Below are 27,506 nucleotides of genomic sequence, written 5' to 3'. Positions count from 1 at the left end.
TAAGCGCTCAATTATTTATTAGGTGGTTGCCAACGCCCACTAATAGCAAACCCTTCCAAAATGCCTTGAACAGGATCATTTGTGAAGCCAACAAAATGGTGCAAGAAATCCAAAACATAACTTTAAACAATTAATTCAAAGGCAAAGGCCTTTCAAACTTAGTGATTTAAGATTTGAATACAAGGTCAATATTCATTCACGAAAATGAACACATGTAAGCAAAACATGTGTATCAAAATGCTTGAAATGGATGGGCATTTGGCCAGGCCTCCTTTAATTCATCCTCTTTCACATTAATTCTTACACACATTGCTCTAGTCTATTACAAAGTATTCAATCATTTACATACCATTATTTGAAACTTTTAAAATCATATTCACCCAGTTATTCAAGTTGTTTTAGATCAGAATATTGGCACTAAATGCTGTAATAAAAAAAATGATGAGTCCGCGTGAAGACTTACCTTTGGTCCCTCTAATAGTAGTCAAAAACTATAGGATATCATAGTTTATGTTTGATATCAAAGCCATTTGAGACATTGAGTCACTTGCACAAGTACTTCTTGCCTATCTTCATGATGTTGTGGTTTTGAAATCTTACCTCTTGTAGCCTTGTTTCCATGTATGAACTTGTTTTAAACCAGTGAGCAGCATCATCGGATGAGATGGTTTGTGTTTTCACCAATGCACACTCATTCATGCCCATCATCCATCCTGTTGGCATCTCCATTGCTAATGTTATCCCCCTCTCCATCTCCTAGTTCCTCCACCCCAACCTTTTCCTCCCCTCTGTCTTCCTCCTTCTCTGGACCTGGTGGGGGTGGCTCCAGGACTGGAGGTGGGGACTGGGGAGGTAAGGGGATGGCCTCTCCCTTCTTGGCCAGCTCGGCCAGCTCTCGGGCAGAGCAGGTGGGGGTCGGGGTAGGGTAGGTGTGGTGGAAGGATTCATAGTCCACCTCGTAGAAGCCCTCCTCTAGGGAGAGCACAGGGGTGAAGCGCTCCCCCCACATGACCTCTGAATCTAGGTAGGAGCTGCGCGCCTGGCATGTCATTCCTGGAGAGAGAACGGGGGAGGGAGACAGACAATACTGACATGAAATATAGGATATGAACTTGAAACGACTGTGTGATTGGGTATAATCTAAATGGGTTTTTTTTCAAAGCCCTTGTCATGGAATTATACTAAGACCTGGATCCAAGCTGCGTCGGTGTGATTTGAGGATCTAATTAAGGTTCGCTATGCTTTGTCTTACTGACTTTAAATGAGCTATACTCCTTTCATTGAGCAAACATTTTAGCAGAGTTTCCAGGGTTGTACTAAATCAACTGAGACAAGAGAGAGAAACAGGATCTCACTGGGGAAAAGGAAATAGGCTGACGAGTGGTTCTAATACAGAGATGTGCATCTTCTCTTTCAATCACACACGTGTACACACATCAAACACACAGATGCAGAAACACACACAGATAACCACACACACACACACACACACACACCTTTCTGAATATTTATACGTGGATTGCCTATAAATAGCTTGTATTAGTATTTTCATCCTCTGCTCAAGTAAACCGTGAAGAGCCACATCAATTACAGTACATATTATCCACAGGAATGAAGAAACAAACCGACAGACCATGCACAGCCAGCACCAGGGGTATATCAAGGCAGACAGACCCCCCCCACCCACCCACACACACACACACACACACACACACTGTGTGTGTACAGTGGGATACCTACATACTGTGCCTGCTGATGATTTTTAATATACAATCAACATACCAATTAGCCTATGTATTTTCATGAAGCATCACACCTGGCAACCATCATTACGCACACCTGCCCCCCATCATTATGTACACCTGGACTTCATCAGTACCTTGATTAGTTCCCTTTTATTTAGCCCTCAGTAGCCTCAGTCTTCAGTCTTGGTTTTGATTCCCAGTACGCTGCTCTTGTTTTGTATATCGTCATGTTCCTCCTTATTAAACTCACCAACTGCACTTGCTTCCTGACTCCCTGCATCTATGTTGCAGAAGCTCCCATTCTTTAAGCACCTGAGAGATTAACAGCAAACCAGTAAACTCTTTCCTACTTCAGGCAAATCCCACTTCAAGGCCTGATTGGGTTTGATCCCTGAGGGAAAAGAGCTTTTAAAAATTCAATAAAGCATTATCTTTTAGTTTGTCCCTTGACTAAACTGTCAATATTGACATGGGATACTGAGGAAAAAACAGCCCTTGCTGTGCGATGGATCAAACGATCTCCCCCTGTTAAACCAAAGTCTATATATTGAGTAGAATATCAAAAACAAATCTGAAGCAATAACACCCACCCGATGGCATCCTCATGAACAAACCCAAAGGTAAATCACCCACAGTGTGTCTTTGAGCAGTGGTTCAGTTCACTGCCACCACCCACTCCTGGACTTATAATCCTTGCCAGTGGGAGGGATAGGGTGGGAAAGGGAATTGGGTCATTCCATGAAAAGAGTGCCTTTTGTGTCCCATTGGTATTTTAAGTAGAAATTGTGCACCAATATTTATTTTTAAAAGTCTGTTATATTAAATGAAGTACCCTTTAATATAGACCATATGGATAATTCAATAAATGAGATGACTAAAGGCTTGCTTGTCACGCCCTGACCTCAGTTATCTTTGTTTTCTTTATTATTTGCTTAGGTCAGGGTGTGACAAGGGTGGTTTGTGTAGTTTTGTATTGTCTCAGGTTTTTTTTATGTTTATGGGGTTTTTCTAGTCTAGGTGTTTTTATGTCTATGGTTGCCTAGATTGGTTCTCAATCAGAGGCAGCTGTTTATCATCGTCTCTGATTGGGGACCATATTTAGGTAGCCATATTCCTTGGCTAGTTTGTGGGTTGTTATTCTATGTTTAATTGCCTGTTTGCACTAGTCATATAGCTTCACGGTTCGTTTTCTTGTTTTGTTCAGTGGTCGTTCTTTTCATTAATAACCTCTTACAGCTATCCCTACTTTTTTCAATTTCCACCTGAAGACATACCCAAATCTAACTGCCTGTAGCTCAGGCCCAGAACCAAGGATATGCATATTCTTGGTTTCATTTGAAAGAAAACACTGAAGTTTGTGTGAATTGAATGTAGGAGAATATAACACAATAGATCTGGTTTAGATAATACAATTAAAAAAACATGTTTTTTCATTTGTATTGTTGTATCATCATCTTTAAAATGAACAAGACAAAACAAACATTCAGATAGCATGATGGGGACAATTTCAGTGAAACACATAAGAGGGCAACAGTACTTGTGCAAAGTTTCAGAATGATAACTTCCAAAATGATTGTGCTACATGACATTTATCATGAAGTCACCCAGGTGTCCCACACAAGTTGCCCAAATGTACCCAAGTGGCCAAATTGGTGAAGTTATACATTTTGAATGGAATAACTATATACAAAATACCAAAATGGTATTCTAACACACCCCACCAAAAAATGGAGAAAAAACATGAAAAAATATATATACATTTACAAAATAACACTTTCAATATTTGGAAGACCCTCAGTCCTCTACACAATATTGTGCTGCTGATGGCCTCCTGGGTGGTGCAGTGGTTAAGGGTGCTGTATTGCAGCGCTAGCTGTGCCACCAGAGACTCTGGGTTCGCGCCCAGGCTCTGTCGTAACCGGCCGCGACCGGGAGGTCCGTGGGGCGATGCACAATTGGCCTAGCGTCGTCCAGGTTAGGGAGGGCTTGGCCGGTAGGGATATCCTTGTCTCGTCGCGCACCAGCGACTCCTGTGGCGGGCCAGGCGCAGTGCACGCTAACCAAGGTTGCCAGGTGCACTGTGTTTCTTCCGACACATTGGTGCGGCTGGCTTCCGGGTTGGATGTGCGCTGTGTTAAGAAGCAGTGCGGCTTGGTTGGGTTGTGTATCGGAGGACGCATGACTTTCAACCTTCGTCTCTCCCGAGCCCATACGGGAGTTGTAGCGATGAGACAAGAAAGTAGCTACTAATAATTGGATACCACGAAATTGGGGAGAAAAAGGGGTAAAAAATTCAACAACAAAAAATATATATATATTGTGCTGCTGATGCCAGGTGCCATAGCAGTCTCTTTCTGCTGTAAAGCAGAGGGTCACCAAACATGTGGTGCAGGTGATGGGGGACTTAATTTAGCAAAGAACACAGCGATGCCTCCATGCTGTGCCCTTTTGGCCCTGAGGCACATCCATGCCTGCAGAAATACATTTGGGCAGATGAACACCACTTGTGGCAGGAGCTGGATGAACCAGCTTCAGTGGTGGATGGACACCTTGGCACTGGAGGCTCCCATTCGGAGTCAGTGTCACTGTGAAAAAAAATCTTCAGTTAATATAGTTTCACATATGAGCCCTGTATCAACAGGTATAATAAACAGATATATATAGAGTACAAGGAACATAGGGTTGAATATATTATTATAGACCTGCTAGATCTACTGTCTCATTTATATTATGATAGACCTGCTAGATCTACTGTCTATTTTATATTATAAAATTTCAGCTAGATCTACTGTCTCTATTATATTATGACTGACCGGCTAGATCTACTGTCTTTATTATATTACAACAGACCAGCTGTATCTACTGTCTCCATTTCACTTTGGCCATTGTTGTGGGCCTGCCCTCCCCTCAACAGCCTCAAATAGGCTATTTCATGTGAGGGTGGGGTGGGGTGGGGTGGAGCGGCAGACACACGCATCTCGGCCATGCTCCCTTTAATCCACAATATGTATATATACACACACAAACATAGGCTATGGGTCATAAACATACATACAAACATACCCCCACCCACAATGTATAGCCAACGTGTACTTTACACATTTCATTACATTTTTATATATTGCTACTAAAATGTAAAAAAATCACAAATAATATTTTATATTATTAATTTCAAACAACGGCATTAGCATGAGAAGAACTTACCAGTCCAAAACGATGTCCTGTCCATTCAAAAAATATTCCTCCATTTGGGAATCGCTAAATGAATCATCCTCCAACAATCTCTATCTCACTTTCCCGATCAATTTCTTCAAAAATTGTGTATACATCTGTATATCTAGACTTAGAGTTAGCTTTCCCTGACGTAGTCGCCATACTGATTGATATATAAACAGCTGAAGATGCGCTTTACCAAAACAATGCTGTCCGTAACATGCGTGTCTCCTGACCCTCTTTAAGCCGGAGTTTACTACGTGGGTTGGTCTTCCAACACATAAACATTACATATTGCCGTTTACCTCAGCTCATTGGCTATCTACCCAGCTAGATTTCAAGACGATCAGTGGTCATTGGGTTAAAATACAGTCAATCAACGAAACAGCGGTCATATCGGTGCATATTGGTGCACAATGATGTCATTACTTGTTGTCTTCAAATCGGTTTCTTTCAGTCAATACATCCCGCGAAATGACCCATCACGTTTGGTTGTGTTACAAACAAACCAGTTGATTGCAATGAAACCAAACATGACTGGAAATGCCACGTTTAGTGTGTGTATTTACATCGAATGTGTCGTCGAAAATGGAATGAGACGGAATTCACGACACAGGCGGTTCACAAAATGTTTCGTGTTAAAGCTATAAACATGGATTTGATCAAACAAAAGACCATTCATTGTGTAACAATGAGCATTGGGATTGCAAACAGAGGAAGATCGTCAAAGGTAAACTATTTATTTTAATGCAATTTGTGATGTTGTTACGCCTGTGCTGGTTGAAATAGTTGTTTTTTATGGGGCTTTGTTCTCAGATAATCGCATCGTATTCTTTCGCAGTAAATCCTTTTTTAAAATCTGACAACGCAGTTGGATTAGCAAGATTCTGGGCTTTCGACCCATGTGAGACACTTGTATTTTCATTCATGTTTAACATGACTATTTATGTAGCGATCACCGTATGTTGTTGAATTTAATCCCGCTAACGGGTTCGGTGCGCAGAGAGGTTAAAAGATTTATGTCCGCTTATCACACTGCGCCTTGGTCTCCTCATTATGACGACCGTGACATTGCTAAAGTGCCAAAATCCAGCATTTTGACATGTCCCTCTGTCAACCCTATGTCACTTCTAGGAAGATTTTAACCCACTTAATCCCAAAATGTCTCCAAGTTTCACCATCATTGTAAAGACCTAGTTAGTTATTTTGTTACTTTGACAAAGTCATTTTTGAAGATTATTATTTATTTCATGTGATTATTGATTCATTTACGTCTGTCCCGCATTTTAAGGTCAACCCTGTTAAGTGAACTGAACTCTCGTTTTAATATGGTGAAACTAATCATTTTTAACAGAAACATTGAACATCTAATATTCAAATCCTAATCTTTTTGGCCATTTTCTGGTGTTTTGTGGTGGAAAACTGAAAGGGTCAAACATAACACGTCAACCGTAGATAGACAGGCTAGAACTGTTTTAACAAATACTTTTTTGGGGGAAGCTTGCATTCAATTGCCACTCCCTGATGCACACAACAAGCTTCCATTCCCCCTGTCACAAGGGGATTTATGGCTGATTTAAGAAGAAATTGACAACCCTGTTACGTTAAACCCTGTTACTTTATTTGGCACTTAATAGGCACTTACTATATATATATATATATATATATATATATATATATATATATATTATCCTCTTGAAATGCGAAAACAAGTTTTTTATTAAGTTGATCATGTGCTCTTTATGTGGGTGAAATCAAAAATGTCTTTTGTCCAAGTTACACTTCACAAAAGGCACAAAATTGCTGGAACGACCCAATTCAATCACCATTTCGACCAGAATTCCCTCAACGTCTTCTACTCATTTAATTTCCCAGAGGCGGTGCTATTGACAGGTCTGGGATTCTCCCACAAACACACAGACGGGCTTCCGTGGAGTCCCTTCCGCTTCTCACAGCAGCCAGAAGACCCTAATAGAGGATATTACATTTACATTTACATTTAAGTCATTTAGCAGACGCTCTTATCCAGAGCGACTTACAAATTGGTGCATTATTAGTGTCATGACGTTGGCCTGGCAGGGTAGGTTTATGGCAGTCATAAATACCTCTTCCCCCCTTTTTCCTCTCTCTACCCTACTGATGTTACATTTGCAAACCCCTTGGTTAACATAGAGATTCGGGGAACATCAGAAGGTGGGGGAAATGAACTATATTCTGGTAATCCGACCAATTGAACATATGCGGTGGTACTTAATGAATATGATGTCAGTTCGGTTGTCATCTGAGACATTCTCATCAATGATAAGATGACATAAACTCTACACTGGAAAGTCTACACATCAGAGTTATCGGATTCACATGGAATTGTTGTTCAATTTAAATGTTTGAATATGAAATGATTTGTGATGGGATGAAATGTGATTTTAGCTTCTAAAATGTGAGATTTGCGTTTTCATAAGATAGGGCTCTGCTCAATCAGTGGCCCGCCCCTGTGAAGGGACATGGGCTATAAAACTTTTCAAACACTCCCTCCTCTCCCTTCCTATATAAGCCATTGACGACAATATAACTTCCTGTTCAGAGGACGACGGTCCTATGTCAGAATGGTTCAGATAATAACTACAGAACAAAGCCAACATCAGCGTGAGCTTTGGTTGCGAATGGTATGAACTTTGAACTCTTATTCACTACAGAAGTGATACCTCCTAGCTGTTGAGTTAGCAACAGCAGATGCAAACGCAGGTTAGGAATGAACAGACAGAGTAGCCAGTCTACCACACAACGACGTTACTACAACGTATTCAATTGACAACCAGAGACATTCTTCAAAGGACTCGGTTGGGCAACACGGCCTTCCATCTACCACCAACCTACCGAAGCGCAGCTCAGAGTAAATATTTATTGCATTTTCCTTTTCCAAATGGGCAGTAATTTAGAATGCATTAGATACTGTATTTACGATAGCACAGCTTCGGCTTTGTTTCTCAGTCTTCCCGCTCCTTCACTCAAACCCAGCCCCTTTTCTTTTGTGTAACAAGCTGTCATATCTGTTCCTCCCGCTAGGGACGTTTTCCTTGATGACGTAATTTGTAATCAAGTTATGATTTAATTATGTGTATGTGTAATTCTGTGTGATTAGTTAGGTATTTAGTAAATAAATTATTAAACACAATTTTGTATTGCTGATTCAACTAGTTAGCCAGGGTTCATACAGATAACTAAGAATTTACAACTTTCAGATGAGACTGAATTAAGATGACGATTGATATTGACTGCTATTGATGTGAAATATTACTGGGTCTTTAAGAGTTTATTCGGAAGATAACAGTTCTATAACTATTCTTTTGTGGTGCCCGACTCTCTAGTTAATTACATTTACATGATTAGCTCAATCAGGTGATATTAATTACGGATAAATTATTTTATAGAATAGCATGTCATATCACTTAATCCGGCATAGCCAAAGACACGACATTAGCGTACAGGACAATGCTGTGGCCATTTAGGACAGTGTAATTGCAGTCCTTGTCAAGTGCATTCACAGCCAACGTTAATTGGTGATACCCTGCAAGTCTCAAGGGATTCCTGACGACTGCATCCTCTTCATCCCACCAAGTGAATGAATGCTTATAAACAATGTCACACACAAACCTGCATTAGATTCACATATTATACGTTAAAGTACCTGTAATTATAGTGTTATTAATGTCATTTTAATAATCATTTTCTACATCATTATGATTACAATAAAAATCTCTCTAGGTAGAAGTTTGTCGGCACAGATCTAGGATCAGCTTATTCTCCCCAGGTCCGAACCTTAAATTAGATGAACCCACCTGTGGCTTCCACCATGCCCTCCAGGATGACCACTACTTCAAACTCCTCTCTCTCCAGCTGTTCCTGTGAGATTTCCCAGAAGGGACTGCCCTCGTTGAACTCGTGACAGATGATGAGTGGCGACACCAGGAAGAGCCTGTCGTCCCCCGTATCGAAGCCCACATTGATATCCGTCTGATTGAGAGGGATAAACTCCCCTTCCTTGGTCTGCTTGGAGCGGATCAGCTTGGCCCGGATGGAGGCCTCCACGATGTGTGAGTTCCTCAGGTCTCCGACCCTGAACATCAGACACAGCTTGCTGTCCCTCACAGAGATCACCGCCTTGTGTGAGAACATGAGAGTCTCGGCTCGCTTCTTTGGCTGGGAGATCTTGACGAACATGCATCCCACCATGAAGGCATTGACGATGGAGCCCAGGATGGCCTGGACTAAAAGCAGGAGAATCCCCTCTGGGCATTTATCAGTGATGACCCGGTAGCCGTAGCCGATGGTGGTCTCCGTCTCGATGGAGAAGAGAAAGGCGGAGACAAAGCCGTTGAGGTTGTTCACGCAGGGGATCCAGTCTCCATCGTCGGTGTGGTCCAGGTCTCCGCGGATGTAGGCGATGAGCCACCAGATGAGACCGAAGAACACCCAGGTGGTTGTGTAGACCAGGGTGAACACCAGCAGGTTAAAGCGCCACTTCAGGTCCACCAGGGTAGTGAAGATATCTGTCATGTAGCGGTATTTCTCGCGCACGTTGCCGTGATGCACGTTGCACTTGCCATCCTTCTCCACGTAGCGCTGGCGCCGTTTCCTCAGGGTACGTCCTGAACGGTTGGAACCTTTACCGCCCCCACCTTGCCTGCCACCCACCACCATGGTCCGGTCTGTGGGCACCTGTGTGTTGTTCGTGTGAGAGAAAGGAAGAAAGAAAGAAAGAAAGATAGAAAGAAAGAGAAAGAAAGAAGAGGGTTAATGACTGTGTGATTTAACAAAGTAAGTTATTGCTAAATTGATACATTCCATCAAAACTTCCATCACCTTGTTTTTGGGTGTATCCCATCTTGGTTTTGACAGCTTTTGGTCCTGTTTCTCCACATCCTGTCCAAAACGCCTTTTGAAGCAATTCATGGCCTCAAAGCTTTGGGCCACAGTCGCTGTTTCTGGCCCCAAACAGTACGCTTTCTAGCTGGAAAACATAAAAGCATATTCACATGAAAGATTATTCAAATTCCACTGTGTAGCGGACTAGCAACAAACCTGTGACATTTCATATCAAACTGAAATGAGGTGTGGTGGTTTTTTAGTAATACATCATAAAATATAGAAGAGCCAACGCAAGCTTTTATGAACAGCTCTCCAGATCAACTCATTATTGCTGTTCACCTCTGTCAGCCTGGGCAGGCGAGGTTCAGAGACATGGTTCATTTCTGTCATTGATCGGCAACAGCAGACACCCTCAAGCCAAACAGAGAACACGACAGTAATTCATTATGCTCAGAACAACTTCACAGTGTTAAATCCCACCTTCCCACATACACATTGGGGCATAAACACTGGGACACACACACACACACACACAAACACACACATGCACCATGACCCTCTCTTTTTCACAGCTAACTACGTGACTCCTGGCTCACTTTAGAAAGGATCAAGTGAAACCCTTTTAAGTAATCTGCCTCATTATTGTCATCCTTCCAAATCGCTCCAGTCAATCCAGATCTATCCACCACCGCGGTGTGTGACTTGCAAGATTCTAAAGATGAGATCGACTGAACTTCAGATGGGTTGCAGACTACTGGAGATGTAAATTGCATGATCATCAGCCTGAGACAAATCTCAGTTAGTTGCACTGCGGCTTGCAATGTCTGCCACCAGCAAAACAAAACAACTCAGCTTCCTCATTTGTCGTTATGTAGATTCCAGAGCTGATTACTGGTATCTAAAGGCAGTATAGCAGGTGTAATGTGAGAGGGAGTGAGCTTAAGGATTACTCAGATAGTCCAAGGATACTGCTCCATGGCCATCTGTTCCTTTGTATTGACAGAAGTTTCTGTTGTGAGCTGCTGGGATCAAAGCTCCTAGTTCCAGTCTCCCGTGGTAAGTGTGGGGTGCAGGGGAGGGGACAGGGCAGAAAGCCACACTCTCCCTCCCTCAGGAACACTCTCACAATCTCACTCACCTCATGTCAGCTTGTTGCACTTTTGTTGTTATAAAGGCCTACAAGCAGCGCTTAAGATAAACTAATGACAAGATTGAGTGTATCCGTGTGTATGTATGTGTATGTCTGTGTACGTGTGTGTACCAGTGGAGGAAGGGGAGGACCACCTTACGCAGTGAATTAAAAATAATGAAACATTAAATATATTCACATCACCAAATACCTGATTAAAACACACTGTTTTGCAATGAAGGTTTACAGTTGTCTCAACAACACCCTTTAGGCTATTACTATGGTGTAGCCAGAGGACAGCTATTCCCCGTCCTCCTTTGGCGACATTGATTTCAATACAAAACCTAGGAAGCTCTTAGGCCTTAACCCTTCCATAGACCTACATTATAATTATGACCACTTCCGGAGGATATCCTCCAACCAATCAAAGCTTTTGCCATATGAACAAACATGTTGTCCATCAAATCACACACACGAACCTAGTGTGTTGTATTGCAGTTGTGCCACAGAAGCTTGGTGACTTATTGGATAGAGATTGACAGTGAAGAATGATAGCTGAACATTTTTAGGGATATTATTCAAATCAAATTCGTTTTTTTAAACTATAGGAGACGGAGGTAGATTATATATTGTTTTCTTGGTTTTAGAACTTTATTTTTGGGTGGAGTTAGTGCAATTTATTTCAATTTGCCTTGCTAACTAGTAGAAAGTACTAACATCGCTCACGAGTAGCGCAGCGGTCTAAGGTACTGTATCTCAGAGGCATGCTAGAGGCGTCACTACAGACCCTGGTTCGATCCTGGGCTGCATCACAACTGGCCGTGATTGGGAGTCCCAAGGGGCGGCGCACAATTGGCCCAGCATCGTCCGGGTTAGGGTTTAGCCGGTGTAGGCCGTAATTGTAAATAAGAATTTGTTTTTAACTGACTTGCCTAGTTAAATAAAGCTTAAATAAAAAAATGACTAAATAAGCATTAGCTAGTTACCATATATGTATTTATAGCCCATTTGTTTGTCAGGAGAAAATGTGAATGTGATCAAATTTGGTTTATAGTCAAACTTGGGCTGGCTATGCTGCCTATACCTTTTCAATCCAAAATGATTAACTGGAATGTATTAATCAACATAAGAGTGATGACATAGACTGAGTACATTTTTTTATGAGGCCTACAGTTGCAAATATGCATAAAGCAAGCTCCGCCCTGAGTTATATTGTCTATCAGTTGTTGTCTCTGTGTCTGGGTAGAGGAAATCCCCCTGTTAGTCTAGTCTAAATATAATTAATATGAACATGTACAAGGTTGCTGCAGTTTGACAGGGTTTTCTTCAGGAGATTTTTATAACTATGTGATGTGATTAGAAAAAATGGTCCCATCATAGCCCATATAAAAGCTTTTTACAATAGTCCTGTAGCCCAGCCTGTTCTCATAGACTAGATGTAATCACTGTCAAAAGAAAAACTCCAGGCCCCAGGGAGAACAATGTTTCCCACGGCTTTATCGGGGCTTTATTCAGGAACGTTTCTTGGGCTACTTTAATGTGTCAAGTAGGCGAGATTCGCAGTCTGTGTTTGACTTTGTGAATTCTGAGATGTCTAAGTTTAACTTCATGGACAAACTTGTTGCCCAAACCTGTGATGCCGCAGCTGTAATGGAATGTCCTGTTCCCTGATTAAGAGGTGATGACCACTCCACTCCACTACCATTGCCAATGCTCTCCTGACATGAACTGAAGCCATGTCTCATGTGCCCACTCATCCACTGGCACGTTGAATGTTTCCTCTCCAAGGACTGTGAGTAGCAATGTCAATTTTCTCTCATTATTACTGTATGTAGATTCAATCACATACAAAAACCCAATCACATTATTAAACATCAATGATTTTACTCCTTGCTTGGACTAACTCATTCTTAGCTCTTTAGTCTGTGTAGTGTATTGTGTTGTTGTTTTTTGTCAAATCCTGTCATGCCCTCAGTGGAAGAGTTGAGCTCCTCTCCAACACCATCCATCCATTATGAGCCTGTCCTGCACTGAAGGCTATGAACACCTCAATCCATGTCCTGCACTGAAGGCTATGAACACCTCAACCCCTGTCCTGCACTGAAGGCTATGAACACCTCAACCCCTGTCCTGCACTGAAGGCTATGAACAACTCAACCCCTGTCCGGCACTGAAGGCTATGAACACCTCAATCCATGTCCTGCACTGAAGTCTATGAACACCTCAACCCCTGTCCTGCACTGAAGGCTATGAACACCTCAACCCCTGTCCGGCACTGAAGTCTATGAACACCTCAACCCCTGTCCTGCACTGAAGTCTATGAACACCTCAACCCCTGTCCTGCACTGAAGGCTATGAACACCTCAATCCATGTCCTGCACTGAAGGCTATGAACACCTCAATCCATGTCCTGCACTGAAGGCTATGAACACCTCAACCCCTGTCCTGCACTGAAGGCTATGAACACCTCAACCCCTGTCCTGCACTGAAGGCTATGAACACCTCAACCCCTGTCCGGCACTGAAGTCAAGCCTCTGATCAACTCATGCCTCATACCCTCATTCAATCGCTGCTGTGATCCCTTTCCAACAGAGTGGAAGTAGCCCTCTCATTCCCACCCTTCTCAACTGTTCTCTCTCAGCTCAGCAGTGTCATATCTTAAAACATGTTTACAGGGCACACAGCCAACACTTTAAATAAATAGATGTTAATTATAGAGTAGGGTGGCAAAGTAATGGTCGCGGGGCACATTGAAAGTGAAAAGCTCAAGTCATCTTTCTTTTGAGCCAGACTGCCCCCGTTCTATAAACTGCCACCCAGCATTTACAGTGGGGCAAAAAGTATTTAGTCAGCCACCAATTGTGCAAGTTCTCCCACTTAAAAAGATGAGAGAGGCCTGTAATTTTCATCATAGGTACACTTCAACTATGACAGACAAAATTAGAAAAAAATCCAGAAAATCACATTGTAGGATTTTTAATGAATTTATTTTCAAATTATGGTGTAAAATAAGTATTTGGTCACCTACAAACAAGTAAGATTTCTGGCTCTCACAGACCTGTAACTTCTTCTTTAAGAGGCTCCTCTGTCCTCCACTCGTTACCTGTATTAATGGCACCTGTTTGAAGTTGTTATCAGTATAAAAGACACCTGTCCACAACCTCAAACAGTCACACTCCAAACTCCACTATGGCCAAGACCAAAGAGCTGTCAAAGGACACCAGAAACAAAATTGTAGACCTGCACCAGGCTGGGAAGACTGAATCTGCAATAGGTAAGCAGCTTGGTTTGAAGAAATCAACTGTGGGAGCAATTATTAGGAAATGGAAGACATACAAGACCATTGATAATCTCCCTCGATCTGGGGCTTCACGCAAGATCTCACCCCGTGGGGTCAAAATGATCACATGAACGATGAGCAAAAATCCCAGAACCACACGGGGGGACCTAGTGAATGACCTGCAGAGAGCTGGGACCAAAGTAACAAAGCCTACCATCAGCAAGGGCATTGAAGATGAATCGTGGCTGGGTCTTTCAGCATGACAATGATCCCAAACACACCGCCCGGGCAACGAAGGAGTGGCTTCGTAAGAAGAATTTCAAGGTCCTGGAGTGGCCTAGCCAGTCTCCAGATCTCAACCCCATAGAAAATCTTTGGAGGGAGTTGAAAGTCCGTGTTGCCCAGCAACAGCCCCAAAACATCACTGCTCTAGAGGAGATCTGCATGGAGGAATGGGCCAAAATACCATTAACAGTGTGTGAAAACCTTGTGAAGACTTTGACCTCTGTCATTGCCAACAAAGGGTATATAACAAAGTATTGAGATAAACTTTTGTTATTGACCAAATACTTATTTTCCACCATAATTTGCAAATAAATTCATTAAAAATCCTACAATGTGATTTTCTGGATTTTTTTCCCTCATTTTGTCTGTCATAGTTGAAGTGTAACTTGCACAATTGGTGGCTGACTAAATACTTTTTTGCCCCACTGTATAATGGACAAATAATTCATCATTACCAACACCACCTACTCTCAGCATATTTCTCTAATGACCCCTACCTAACAGCAGATTTTCATTAAGTCCCTGGTTTTAGATGTTGAGATGAAAACATTCTCTGCCACACACACACACCTGATTAAACTTCTTTGAAGTCATACGTTTAAAACGATCAGCCTCCATTCCCCGTGCTCTGTCCAGTGGTAAAACACTGACAGTAGGTGTGGGTGTGATGAGGAGTTGCCTGTTAGTCAGCAGCAAATGTGTGAAAGCTGAAAGCCATATTAATAATGCAGGTCTCTGTGTGGTACGTGGCGGGGGACAGGCAGAGACAGACGGAACACGCTGGGAGGCCACAAATCAGCCACTGATCCATCTAGAGGTGGGCCCGCCTGACGAGAGAAGATTAAAGAGACAAGGGGACAACATGCTGCATACATGTATGACTGGGAGGAGAGACATTAGCCAAGGACTGGCAGGGGACGGAGAGCAAGGGAATAAGGGAGGGGGACAAGTAAACAAACAGGGGGAAGGAAGTAGATAAAGAGATATAGGAAAGGGAAAAGAGAAAAACAAATGAGGAGTGAAAATGAGAAGGAAAGAGAGGGACAGAGTAAGGTGTAGCGTTGGACAGGGCAAAAGGCAAGGGTGACAGAGTAGATTGGCGAGCAGATCGGTCAAGTAGAGGGTTTCAAGGAGGGAGATAACGAGAGAGACAGTAAAGAATGGTTTAATAGGGACAGAAAGAGAGAGATGGAGAGAAGGGGTTCATGGTTAGAAAGGAAATGACAGGTGTGGTTGGAAAGAGGAGAGGCTAGAGGGAAGATGGTGACTGGTGGAGAGGCTGGAATGTGTTAGGTGAATCGGTGAGTGTTAGGTCTAGTGTTGACACCAGTACCACTACTGACAGTAGCAGTAGCAGTGGCCATGTCTGTGTGTGATTTCACAGGCTTCTCTCCAAGTTTTCCTTCTGACCACAGCAGCTTCCCCAGAGGCTCAGTCAACCAACATGGCTTCATCCTAAAGACAGGACTGACCCCAGTCCAGAGCAGCCAGGCAGCATCTGCTTCCTCAGCACAGCTCCACTGGCACAGCATGTTACAGCACTAATGCCACCCAGAATAAAGAATAGTTCTGTCAGGGATAAGGCATGGAGGCCAGCCTGTTGGGATGACATGTCATGTCAGCAGTATGAGAAAAAGATGAGGTCTCATTTTCTGTGTCGCCTTTGTGAGAATCTTGTCGTGAGCAGATTCTCTACTTTTTTCTTCTTATTTTCTCACTCCATGTATCACTCTCCCCTGCTCCTCCGTCTCTTTCCCTAGTCACTTTTCTCATTTCATCTGGGTTCCCATTTTGGCTCAGGATGATGAGGGTATAATGGCTTCATTGAAGTGTAATTCTTTATAATGAAATGACCTGTCCAGTACAAACTGAGAGCCACGGGTAGACAGTGAGACAGACAGACTTGCCAGGACAGAGAGAGGATATTTGAGCTCACTCCCCTCAGCCATTAAATTACATATCCAAAGAGAACAGCGGTTGGGTGAGAGAATGGGTAGACGGGAATTAAAGAATACTGCAAGAAAGTAGAAGTGAAAAGAATGAGAATGGAGTGGAGGTAAAAGGAAGTGGGTGAGGCTGAAACGAGAGCCAGGCAGACTCACTGCATTCCCACTTCACACTGTAGTCTACACACTATCTTTAATGAAGGGCTTTGTACCACACTTAAACACTCTGCCCTTGAGAGAACTTCATCATAGGGGGGCAGAGAATGAGTTGTAACTGCTATTTTTTAGTTTCAAACGGCTTGTGTAGCATCATTAGATATGAGCATAATCATTTACATGGCTAGATATGATCTTGAATGTCTAATGCAACCGTGGTTATCTTAATATCAAATAATTTCTGTTTGAAATTAAGTTCCTTACTGTAATTGTTTCCAATTAAAATGGTCAAAAATAAACTAAATGGCCTCTTAGCGAAGAGCAATTTCCCAAGCAAAAATGTTACTAAGACTGGTCTGTGTGGAAAGGGGAAAACTGAAAACTAGCTCTTATTGGTAGAGGTTTTGAAATCTCTTTCTTATTGGTCTCCTTTTCACCTCATTTAACACCTGATTTACTTAACAAGAGGCACATCTCAATAGGTGGCCCGGGTAAGTCATTACACAGCCCAAGTGGGGGGGGGGCTTTCCTCTTTTGTTTTCTATTGCTCCTCTATTGTTCCTCAAGCAAGAGGAAAGACCAATGACATCACAGATTCCCATTAGACCAACTCCTTGAATGCCCTGCAGTTCATTCTAAAAAACACTATATTGCTTCTAACATTTTTTTTTTTTACCCCTTAGTGTATATACTTTACAGTATTTATACTTGAGACTTTTCAACAGTTAAAGTTAGCTGAAGGATGTGTTTAACTAATTTAAAATCAAATCCAATTTTATTTGTCACATGCTCCGAACACAACAGGTGAAATGCTTACTTACTACAAGCCCTTAACCAACAACGCAGTTTAAAAAAAATTTAGTTAAGAAAATATTTAATAAATAAACTAAAGTTAAAAAAAATAAATAATAATAATAACAATAATGAGGCTATATACAGGGATTACCGGTGCCATGTCAATGTGCGGGGGCACAGGTTAGTCAAGGAAATTGTACATATAGGTAGGGGTAAAGTGATAATAGACATAAAGTAGCAGTAGTGTAAAATGAAAATAGTCCAGATGGCCATTTTATTAACTTTTCAGCAGTCTTATGGCTTGGGAGCTGTTATGAGCCTTTTGGACCTAGACTTGACCCTTCAGTACCGCTTGCCATACTTTAAAAAAATGTAACCTTTATTTAACTAGGCAAGACAGTTAAGAACAAATTCTTATTTACAATGTCGGCCTACTCCGGCCGCACCCAGACGACGCCGGGCCAATTGTGCGCTGCCCAATGGGACTCCCAATCACAGTCAGATGTGATGCAGCCTGGATTCAAACCAGGGGCTGCAGTTACACCTTTTGCACTGAGATGCAGTACCTTAGACTGCTGCGCCACTCTATGACTTGGGTGACTGCAGTCTTTGACAATATTTTGGGCCATCCTCTGACACCACATAGTATATAGGTCCTGGATGGCAGGAAGTTTGGCCCCAGTGATGTACTGGGCTGTACGCACTACCCTCTGTAGCACCTTATGGTTGGATGCCGAGCAGTTGCCATACAAGGCGGTGATGCAACCAGTGCTCTCAATGGTGCAGCTGTATAACATTTTGTGGATCTGGGGATCAGACTCCTGAGGGGGAAAAGTTGTTGTCGTGCCCTCTCCACTACTTTTTGTGGTGTGTTTGGACCATGATAGTTTGTTGGTGATGTGGACACCAAGGACCTTGAAACTCTTGACCCGCTCCCCTACAGAACCGTCGATGTGAATGGGGGCGTGCTCGGCCCTCCTTTTCCTGTGGTCCACAATCATCTCCTTTGTCTTGCTCATGTTGAGGGAGAGGTTGTTGTCCTTGCACCACACTGCCAGGTCTCTGACCTCCTCCCTATAGACTGTCTCATCGTTGTCGGTGATCAGGCCTACCACCAATGTGCCGTCAGCAAACTTATTGATGGTGTTGGAGTTGTGCTTGGCCATACAGTCGTGGGTGAACAGGGTGTAGAGGAGGAGATTAAGCAGGGGATCAGTGTGGCAGATGTGTTGTTGCCTACCCTTACCATCTGGGGGCGGTTCGTCAGGAAGTCCAGGATCCAGTTGCAGAGGGAGGTGTTTAGTACCAGGGTCCTTAGCTTAGTGATGAGCTTTGTAGGCACTATGGTATTGAACGCTGAGCTGTAGTCAATGAACAGCATTCTCACATAGGTGATCCTTTTGTCCAGGTGGGAAAGGGCAGTGTGGAGTGCGATTAAGATTTCCTCATCTGTGGATCTGTTGGGTTGGTTTGCGAAGTGGGTCTAGGGTTTCCGGGATGGTGGTGTTGATATGAGCCATGACTAGCCCTTCATGGCTATAGACGTGAGTACTACGGGGTGGAAGTAATTTAGGTAGGTTACCTTCGCTTTTTTGGGCACAGCGACTACCGTGGTCTACCTGAAACATGTACAGTAGGTATTACAGACTCGGTCAGTGAGAGGTTGACTTGCCAGTTGGTCCGTGCATGCTCTGATTACACATCCTGGTAATCCTTCTGGCTCTTTGGCCTTGTGAATGTTAACCTGTTTAAAGGTCTTGCTCACATCAGCTATGGAGAGCTTGATCACAAAGTCATCTGGAACAGCTGGTGCTCTCATGGATGCTTCAGTGTTGCTTTCCTCAAAGCTAGCGTAAAAGGAATTTAACCCGTCTGGTAGGCTCGCGTCACAGTCAGTTCGCGGCTGGGTTTCCCTTTGTAGTCCTGCCACATCTTACGAGCCTCAGAGCCGGTGTAATAGGATTCAATCTTAGTCCTGTATTGATGCTAAGCCTGTTTGATGGTTCGTCTGAGGGCATATCGAGATTTCTTATAAGTGTCCTGATTAGTGTCCCGCTCCTTGAAAGCGTCAGCTTTAGCCTTTAGCTTGGTGAGGATGTTGTCTGTAATCCATAGCTTCTGGTTGGGATATGTACGTACGGTCACTGTAAGGACAACGTCGTCGATGCACTTATTGATGAAGCCGGTGACTGAGGTGGTATACTCCTCAATGTTGTTGGATGAATACCGGAACATATTCCAATCTGTGCTAGCAAAACAGTCCTGTAGCATAGAATCCGCATCATACTTCCGTATTGAGCGAGTCACTGGTACTTCCTGCTTTAGGTTTAGCTTGAAAGCAGATTTTCCAAATGGAGGGCGAGGGAGATCTTTGTACACATAACTGTGTGTGGGGTAAAGGTGGTCTATTATAGATTTTTTCCCTCTGTTTTTCCCTCACGTGACATGTTGGTAGAAATGAGGTAAAACAAATTTAAATTTGCCTGCATTAAAGTCCCCGGCCAGTAGGAGCGCCGCTTCTGGATGAGCATTTTCTTGTTTGCTTATGGTCTTATACAGCTCATTGAGTATGGTCTTAGCACCAGCGCTGGTTTGTGATGGTAAATAAACGGCTAGGAAAATATAAATAGTGTGGTCTACAGCTTATCATGAGGTACTATACCTCAGGCGAGCAATACCTCAAGACTACCTTAATATTAGACATCGCGCACCAGCAGTCACTTCCTGCATTTAGTATCTTTAATTAAAGCCTCAGGTCAGGTTCTGTCCTGTTTTAGTCATGATGGAGGGATGTTAATTTGCTGAATGGTTGCATAACAACTGAGAAAAGCTGGGTAACATGAGAGAGCTGCAGAAACACTTTTGTTCTTACTGTATACTCCTTGCCAGGTCTTAGTGACGGATCAATCACTTTTACGACAAGGTATGGGACCCCTCTATGGCTGTTTCATATAGGACAAACTCTGTGAAATTTGGCTTGTAACTTTTGGCCAATACCAAGAAGTCAGAGCAGAGCAGGGAAATCCCATTAGTTGATTTGCAAGCCAGTGTGATGGAGGTATCACACTGACTTGCTTGACTTCTTTACTGTTACCATTCTGGCCCAAGGTGTTTCGGAAGGGTCTCCTGTGAGGACGATGTCTGTTTTTCTTTTTATTACCTTAAGAGTAGGCCACAACAGCCACCCCTGCACAAACCTCTGCCATCCATAGGATGAGAGATAATTTAAATACATTTTTACTCTCCGGAATGCCAATGTAACTCCCTTGAACTATAACTCTGAGACACAAGAGCCCCGCCCCCCACATCTTATTCCCCTGGCCCCTCATCTACACAACATAGATACTGGCGGTACGGTGTGTATGCTCTAGTGAAGTTCATAGCAGCCACGGAGGTTAGACAAGACCATAAGCTCCGATTCCCATAACTGAGAGAATCCAGGTTTCGCCTGAGTTAAGGATGGGTAGCAAATCAGTCATGACGTTTGAGAGTAGCGCTCCGGGGAAGTTTGGGGTTTATACAGTTGAAGTTGGAAGTTTACATACACTTAGCTTGGAGACATTAAAACTCATTTTTCAACCACTCCACAAATTTCTTGTTAACAAACTATAGTTTTGGCAAGTCGGTTAGGACATCTACTTTGTGCATGACTCAAGTAATTTTTCCAACAATTGTTTACCGACAGATTATTTCACTTATGTTCACTTACTGTATCACAATTCCAGTGGGTCAGAAGTTTACATACACTAAGTTGACTGTGCCTTTTAACAGCTTGGAAAATTCCAGAAAATGATGTCATGGCTTTAGAAGCTTCTGATAGGCTCATTTACATTATTTGAGTCAATTGGAGGTGTGCCTGTGGATGTATTTCAAGGCCTACCTTCAAACTCAGTGCCGCTTCGATTGACATCATGAGAAAATCAGCCAAGATCAGCCAAGGAAATCAGCCAAGATCTGACAGTTGTAATTTCCAAACGCCTGAAGGTACCACGTTCATCTGTACAATTAATAGTACGCAAGTATAATAAACACCATGGGACCACGCAGCCGTCATACTGCTCAGGGAGGAGACGCGTTCTGTCTCCTAGAGATGAACGTACTTTGGTGCGAAAAGTGCAAATCAATCTCAGAACAACAGCAAAGGAACTTGTGAAGATTCTGGAGGAAACAGGTACAAAAGTATCTATATCCAAAGTAAACAAGTCCTATATAGACATAACCTGAAAGGCCACTCAGCAAGGAAGAAGCCACTGCTCCAAAACCTCCATAAAAAAAAGCCAGACTACGGTTTGCAACTGCACATGTGGACAAAGATCTTACTTTTTGGAGAAATGTCCTCTGGTCTGATGAAACAAAAATAGAACTGTTTGGCCATAATGACCATCGATATGTTCGGAGGAAAAGGGGGGGGGCTTGCAAGCCGAAGAACACCATCCCAACCATGAAGCACAGGGGTGGCAGCATCATGTTGTGGGGGTGCTTTGCTGCAGGAGTGACTGGTGCGCTTCACAAAATAGATGGCATCATGAGGGAGGATAATTATATGGATATATTGAAGCAACATCTCAAGACATCAGTCGGGAAGTTAAAGCTTGGTTGCAAATGGGTCTTCCAAATGGACAATGACCCCAAGCATACTTCCAAAGTTGTGGCAAAATGGCTTTAAGGACAACAAAGTCAAGGTATTGGAGTGGCCATCACAAACTCTGACCTCAATCCCATAGAAAATTTGTGGGCAGAACTGAAAAAGCGTGTGCGAGCAAGGAGGCCTACGAACCTGACTCAGTTACACCAGATCTGTCAGGAGGAATGGGCCAAAATTCACCCAATTTATTGTGGGAAGCTTGTGGAAGGCTACCCGAAACATTTGACCCAAGTTAAACAAGTTAAAGGCAATGCTACCAAATACTAATTGAGTGTATGTAAACTTCTGACCCACTGGGAATGTGATGAAAGAAATAAAAGGTGAAATAAATCATTCTCTCTACTATTATTCTGACATTTCACATTCTTAAAATAGAATGGTGATCCTAACTGGCCTAAGACAGGGAATTTTTACTACGATTAAATGTCATGAATTGTGAAAAACTGAGTTTCAATGTACATGGCTTTGGTGTCTGTAACCTTCCGACTTCAACTGTAGGTTGACTGTAAACTGTGAGTGTTACTGGGGGAGCTTGTCTGAGCTGTTTCCCTTCCATGCTATCATTCTAACTGTCTGTGTAATGCTACAGATAAAATGAAACACTATTAGATGTAGAATCAAATACACTTCCTCCGCACACAGAATACAAATTGACAGAATTAAATGGTGTCAACTTATTTGCTCTTCACCACGATTGTGTCATAAACCACGTTTGACATTAATTTGAGGGCAATTTGAAAGTGAAAAGGACAACTCAATACGTGACCCTATGCTCCGCCAATGCACAGTACTCTGCTGAGTGCGGCTGATAATGGGCTGTGGTGGCTGAGCATGAGCAGTAAGCTAGAGCAGCACCTCTGTATTCTTAATCAAATCACTGTCATTGCCAACACCCATAGTCCTTAATATTCTCCCAATCGCTCTCCCTCACTGCCTCATTTCCACCCCAATGAACTAAAATAGACAAGTTCAGGCAGATGAGGCATACAAGCAAACCCTTTAATTTATCTTTGGGAAATAGAAAGCCACTCAGTGATAGATTGACTGATGATGGGATAAGGAGGTGGGAGAGAGAGAATGTTTTAAACCTTGAATGGAACAAATGTTCTCTATGTGAACCGTATAGGTTAAGTTTAGAATCACAAAAAATGTATGCAGAGATTTGTAGCTAACAACATCAATGGAAAGTAAATATGAAAAATGCATAATGTGGTTACGGCTGTTGGTGAACTGAACAATGTGAATGAGAAGCGTTGTTGCAGCATCATGTCCAAAGCCAAACCTGGCAGGCTGACATGGTAATAGTCAGAGGCTTCATGCATTTACATTTTACATTTAAGTCATTTAGCAGACGCTCTTATCCAGAGCGACTTACAAATTGGTGCGTTCACCTTAAGACATCCAGTGGAACAGCCACTTTACAATAGTGCATCTAAATCTTTTAAGGGGGTGAGAAGGATTACTTTATCCTATCCTAGGTATTCCTGAAAGAGGTGGGGTTTCAGGTGTCTCCGGAAGGTGGTGATTGACTCCGCTGTCCTGGCGTCGTGAGGGAGTTTGTTCCACCATTGGGGGGCCAGAGCAGCGAACAGTTTTGACTGGGCTGCGCGGGAACTGTACTTCCTCAGTGGTAGGGAGGCGAGCAGGCCAGAGGTGGATGAACGCAGTGCCCTTGTTTGGGTGTAGGGCCTGATCAGAGCCTGGAGGTACTGAGGTGCCGTTCCCCTCACAGCTCCGTAGGCAAGCACCATGGTCTTGTAGCGGATGCGAGCTTCAACTGGAAGCCAGTGGAGAGAGCGGAGGAGCGGGGTGACGTGAGAGAACTTGGGAAGGTTGAACACCAGACGGGCTGCGGCGTTCTGGATGAGTTGTAGGGGTTTAATGGCACAGGCAGGGAGCCCAGCCAACAGCGAGTTGCAGTAATCCAGACGGGAGATGACAAGTGCCTGGATTAGGACCTGCGCTGCTTCCTGTGTGAGGCATGCCCATAGCGGACACAGTGAAACTAGGCCCTCAGATCACATTCCTTTCAATCTTTCAACAAGATTTTAGCAGAGAAGCATATTTAGTTTCTTAAAAAAAGAACCCCCAGTCTGGAAGATACAGTTTAAGAGGTATGCTTAGATATGCAGGAAAATAAACATACATTTTGAATAGAATTAAGCATAATGGCTCTAGATTGCAGGAAAAAGCTGGTTTTGGTGTTTGAAAAATGAAAAATTCTCCAACTAGTGTTAACATAATAATATTAACCAAATAGTTTGGCTCCTGGATGCTGATTGGCTAAAAGCAGTATGACAATTTTCATTTAGTGTTCTAATAACGTTGGTTACCAGTTTCTAATAGAGATAAGGCACCTCAGGGGTTTGTGGTATATGGCAACTCCGTGAATACTTGTTTCTGATTGGCTTGATGGGCATTCTAGAGCGTGCATTATTTCCCTATAACGCACAGTATATTTGCACGGTAAAATGAAATGGCTATAGTTAATTCTTACATGTTCTATGTTTGAGCTGCTTTTGAAAGCAAAGGTTGAAACGAAAACATTATTGGCATTGTTGAATTGGATTTTCATAATGGCAAGCCAGGACTGATGTTTTGGTTAGCTAAACTAGCAAGTCTGTTTGTTTGGTTACCACGGCAACTACTGTAGCTATCTAGTAAACTTGCTAGCTACTTCAGTGGGTGTTAAACACATTTATATCAGCAAATGAACACATTTATAGCAGCAAATATGTTGAATTATAGCCATGGTATAAAAGGGATCATCAACTCGGGGCGCTATACATTCTCTGGGAAATAATGCAGCTCCATACAAGGTCAGTTCCAGTCTGCTAGCGCGTCGTGATTTTTGGAACACACTTTCCACATCCTTCATTATTTTCCATAGAACGCATCTCAATTGATTATCCCTTAGGTGTAGGCATGCATGCCAAGTAATTAAATTCAATCAGCAAAGAGAATACAAATCACAATGCTGGAAAACAAAGACACAAAAAAAATTATTGAAAAGGAATACATTCCTAGAATTAAACAGAGGCTATTTCTACACGGGCCAGAACATATTATGACTGAAATGGCCTTGAAGAAACAACAGTACTGTGATGAAACAGCAGGGAGCAGATCTTGAACCCTCGACCTTCTAGCCCGAGGTCCGGCGCGCTATCGACTGTACCGCAAAAGCCTGCTCGTGCAGCAGGGTCGATTTCCGCGCTTATAAACCCAGGGTCGTTACACGACTCCCTCCTTTCAAAGAGCGCGTCCTCGCGCTAGTTTGCGACTCTACGTCTTACAGGAACGCGCTCACCGGACAAGCACACTCACTATCGTGGATGCAAGATCCGATCACTTCTGACACCAGTGTAATGAAACAGGCAGGGAGCAGATATTGAACCCTCGACCTTCTAGCCCGAGGTCCGGCGCGCTATCGACTGTGCCGCAAAAGTATGCTCATGCGGCAGAGTCGATTTCCGTGCTTATAAACCCAGGGTCTTTACAGTACTTAACATTTTCAGAGTTTATATATACTTATTGAGAGTTTACCAATGCGTGTTAGCTGAAAGTCCTTGATATAATTATTCAACACACATTCACGTTTGGAATATCATATTTTATTAACTTAAACTGTATATTGAACTTAGTGAAAACATACTGAAAATATGTTCTCGCAATATGCTCAAGGTTAATTTCATCAAAAGCTACTCATAATACACCAAGGCTTTAAATTCAACCCATTACAAAGCCTTGGTAGATGAATACCCCACTGACCTTAGAGTCATCTTCAGAACCATGAATAGTGGTTAAACTGGGTATGCAGTGTAACCCGTTAGCAATTCCCAGTCATATTTAATATTCAAGAACAAATCTAAACCATTCCATCTGATGCCCATATCCTATTCCAATGGTTCCATGATATCCAATTCGCTGTCATCAAATATGAAGCATGTCAATTGCTCTTGAGCAGCCATGCCTTCCTTTTAGAATTTCAAGAATATTTTATGTAAAAAATATAACCAATTTGACAACGTGTGAATAGTTAGAGAAAATCTATGATTCTAAACATCCTTGACATGGATAACAGGATGTGTTGAACACACAGCGCACAGGGCATAGTCGCAGTTGAATGTTAGTTATGGAACCCTTCTTTTTTCAGAACGTGAATCGTTGATGACGAACAGCAGCAAGGCGCAATTAAAGCAGAGCGCGTTAATAAATGGGGTAAGAAATAATACAGGAACATTTCACATGCTGTGCAGGAAGGAAGAGTAGGGCTGTTTTAAATGGTAGCTTACACGTGGGTACTGGGTAGGCTAAAGTATTGGACTAGCTGTCAAAATCCTAGGCGAGTGTGAAATGCGTTGGAGCATAAGAGGAACATGTGGGCACGTTTTCACTCACTCGCTGAAAAACAACATGAAAACAGGGCGATAACGCAACACACTAAAAACTGCCGAGAGAATAAAAAAGAGGGGAGAAGAGAGAGAGAGAGCGGGGAAGAGACTGAAAGAAAGAGCGTAGACAAATTGGGGATGGATGAATGGGGATAGAAAATAAATACAGTATAAATTAACAATGTATTACAATGTTTTAAATTGTTCATTGGCGTCAACAATGTATCAGTAATTAGTCAACTTTTATACCCATTTGTTCATTTTTTTTAAATGCTAGGCTTCTAGTTGCCTACTAGTTACTGTTCAAATGCATGCCTTTTAAGAGCCTAATTGATTGACAAGGTTAGGTTAGCTCACATTATCCGCTGGTTTTTAATTAGAACCACAACAAATGGAAACCTCAATAAACGAAGTTGTCCGCATGTTGACTTCACTAGTTTAATAGACACATAGCCTAACAACCCAGCATCACATAGGCTACACAAAACTGATGCAAATTAAGTTTGCCCCCCTGACAGACTCCGACCATACATGAACCCAGTTTGGTTGTCTAATAGCCTTGTCTGTCAGTCATATAGGCTACTATGGACATATATACGGCGTTGTCAGGGTTACTAATGTATTAAGCATTTAATAATTATGGTAGTTAATAAAATACCTCACCTCGGTTCTACAACAGTGCTTGGTTCGACACGTCTGCACGAGCTCTGACCAGTACCTGTCAAAGGTAGGTTACATCAAACACGACCACCGAGCGCGCCGCCAGTGCGTGTCCACATATCAACACATCTCATTTCTGTAATTTGACGGAAAACTGAATTAATAAAAATAATAAGTTGCATTTACTATCAATATAGTAGTTTGGAATTAACACGTCTGGTTATATTGGCATGGTGGTTATCCAAGGCATCCTTTGTTTGCGCTGTGCTTACCTTCTTTCCGAACTGGATTTGAGAGTCCCATGATCGCTGCCATAGCAGATTTGGTGGCGGATTTAAAGCTGTAAGTAAGACCACCACAGTAAACTGTCACTTTTTTGTTCCTCCTGTAGCCCA

At 42.7% G+C, this 27,506-nt stretch overlaps 1 protein-coding gene across 1 annotated transcript; it reads right to left on the bottom strand.

Moving 5' to 3' along the window:
- LOC115120447 (G protein-activated inward rectifier potassium channel 4-like) lies at positions 1–27,506 on the bottom strand. The gene is made up of 5 exons (XM_029649388.2): positions 27,384–27,506; positions 27,115–27,247; positions 9,819–9,966; positions 8,795–9,674; positions 1–1,053 (listed from the first exon to the last, which is right to left on the bottom strand). The coding sequence occupies exons 3-5, from the start codon at positions 9,906–9,908 to the stop codon at positions 692–694; spliced, it is 1,332 nt and encodes a 443-aa protein (XP_029505248.1). The 5' UTR covers positions 9,909–9,966; positions 27,115–27,247; positions 27,384–27,506; the 3' UTR covers positions 1–691.

The sequence above is a fragment of the Oncorhynchus nerka genome, linkage group LG14, assembly GCF_034236695.1.
Source record: "Oncorhynchus nerka isolate Pitt River linkage group LG14, Oner_Uvic_2.0, whole genome shotgun sequence".
Classification (NCBI taxonomy): domain Eukaryota; kingdom Metazoa; phylum Chordata; class Actinopteri; order Salmoniformes; family Salmonidae; genus Oncorhynchus; species Oncorhynchus nerka.
Note: the sequence above shows the minus strand (reverse complement) of the source record. Positions and strands in the feature narration are given on the sequence as shown.

What these genes read in the sequence shown, in the direction of transcription:
- LOC115120447 (XM_029649388.2), bottom strand. Translation starts at nt 9,908, where the DNA reads ATGAATTGCTTCAAAAGGCGTTTTGGACAGGATGTGGAGAAACAGGAC. An exon ending in GGGATACACCCAAAAACAAG is followed by an intron (nt 9,675 to 9,818) that starts GTGATGGAAGTT and finishes AACAACACACAG; the next exon opens with GTGCCCACAGACCGGACCAT. An exon ending in GGGCATGGTGGAAGCCACAG is followed by an intron (nt 1,054 to 8,794) that starts GTGGGTTCATCT and finishes TTCTCTCTCCAG; the next exon opens with GAATGACATGCCAGGCGCGC.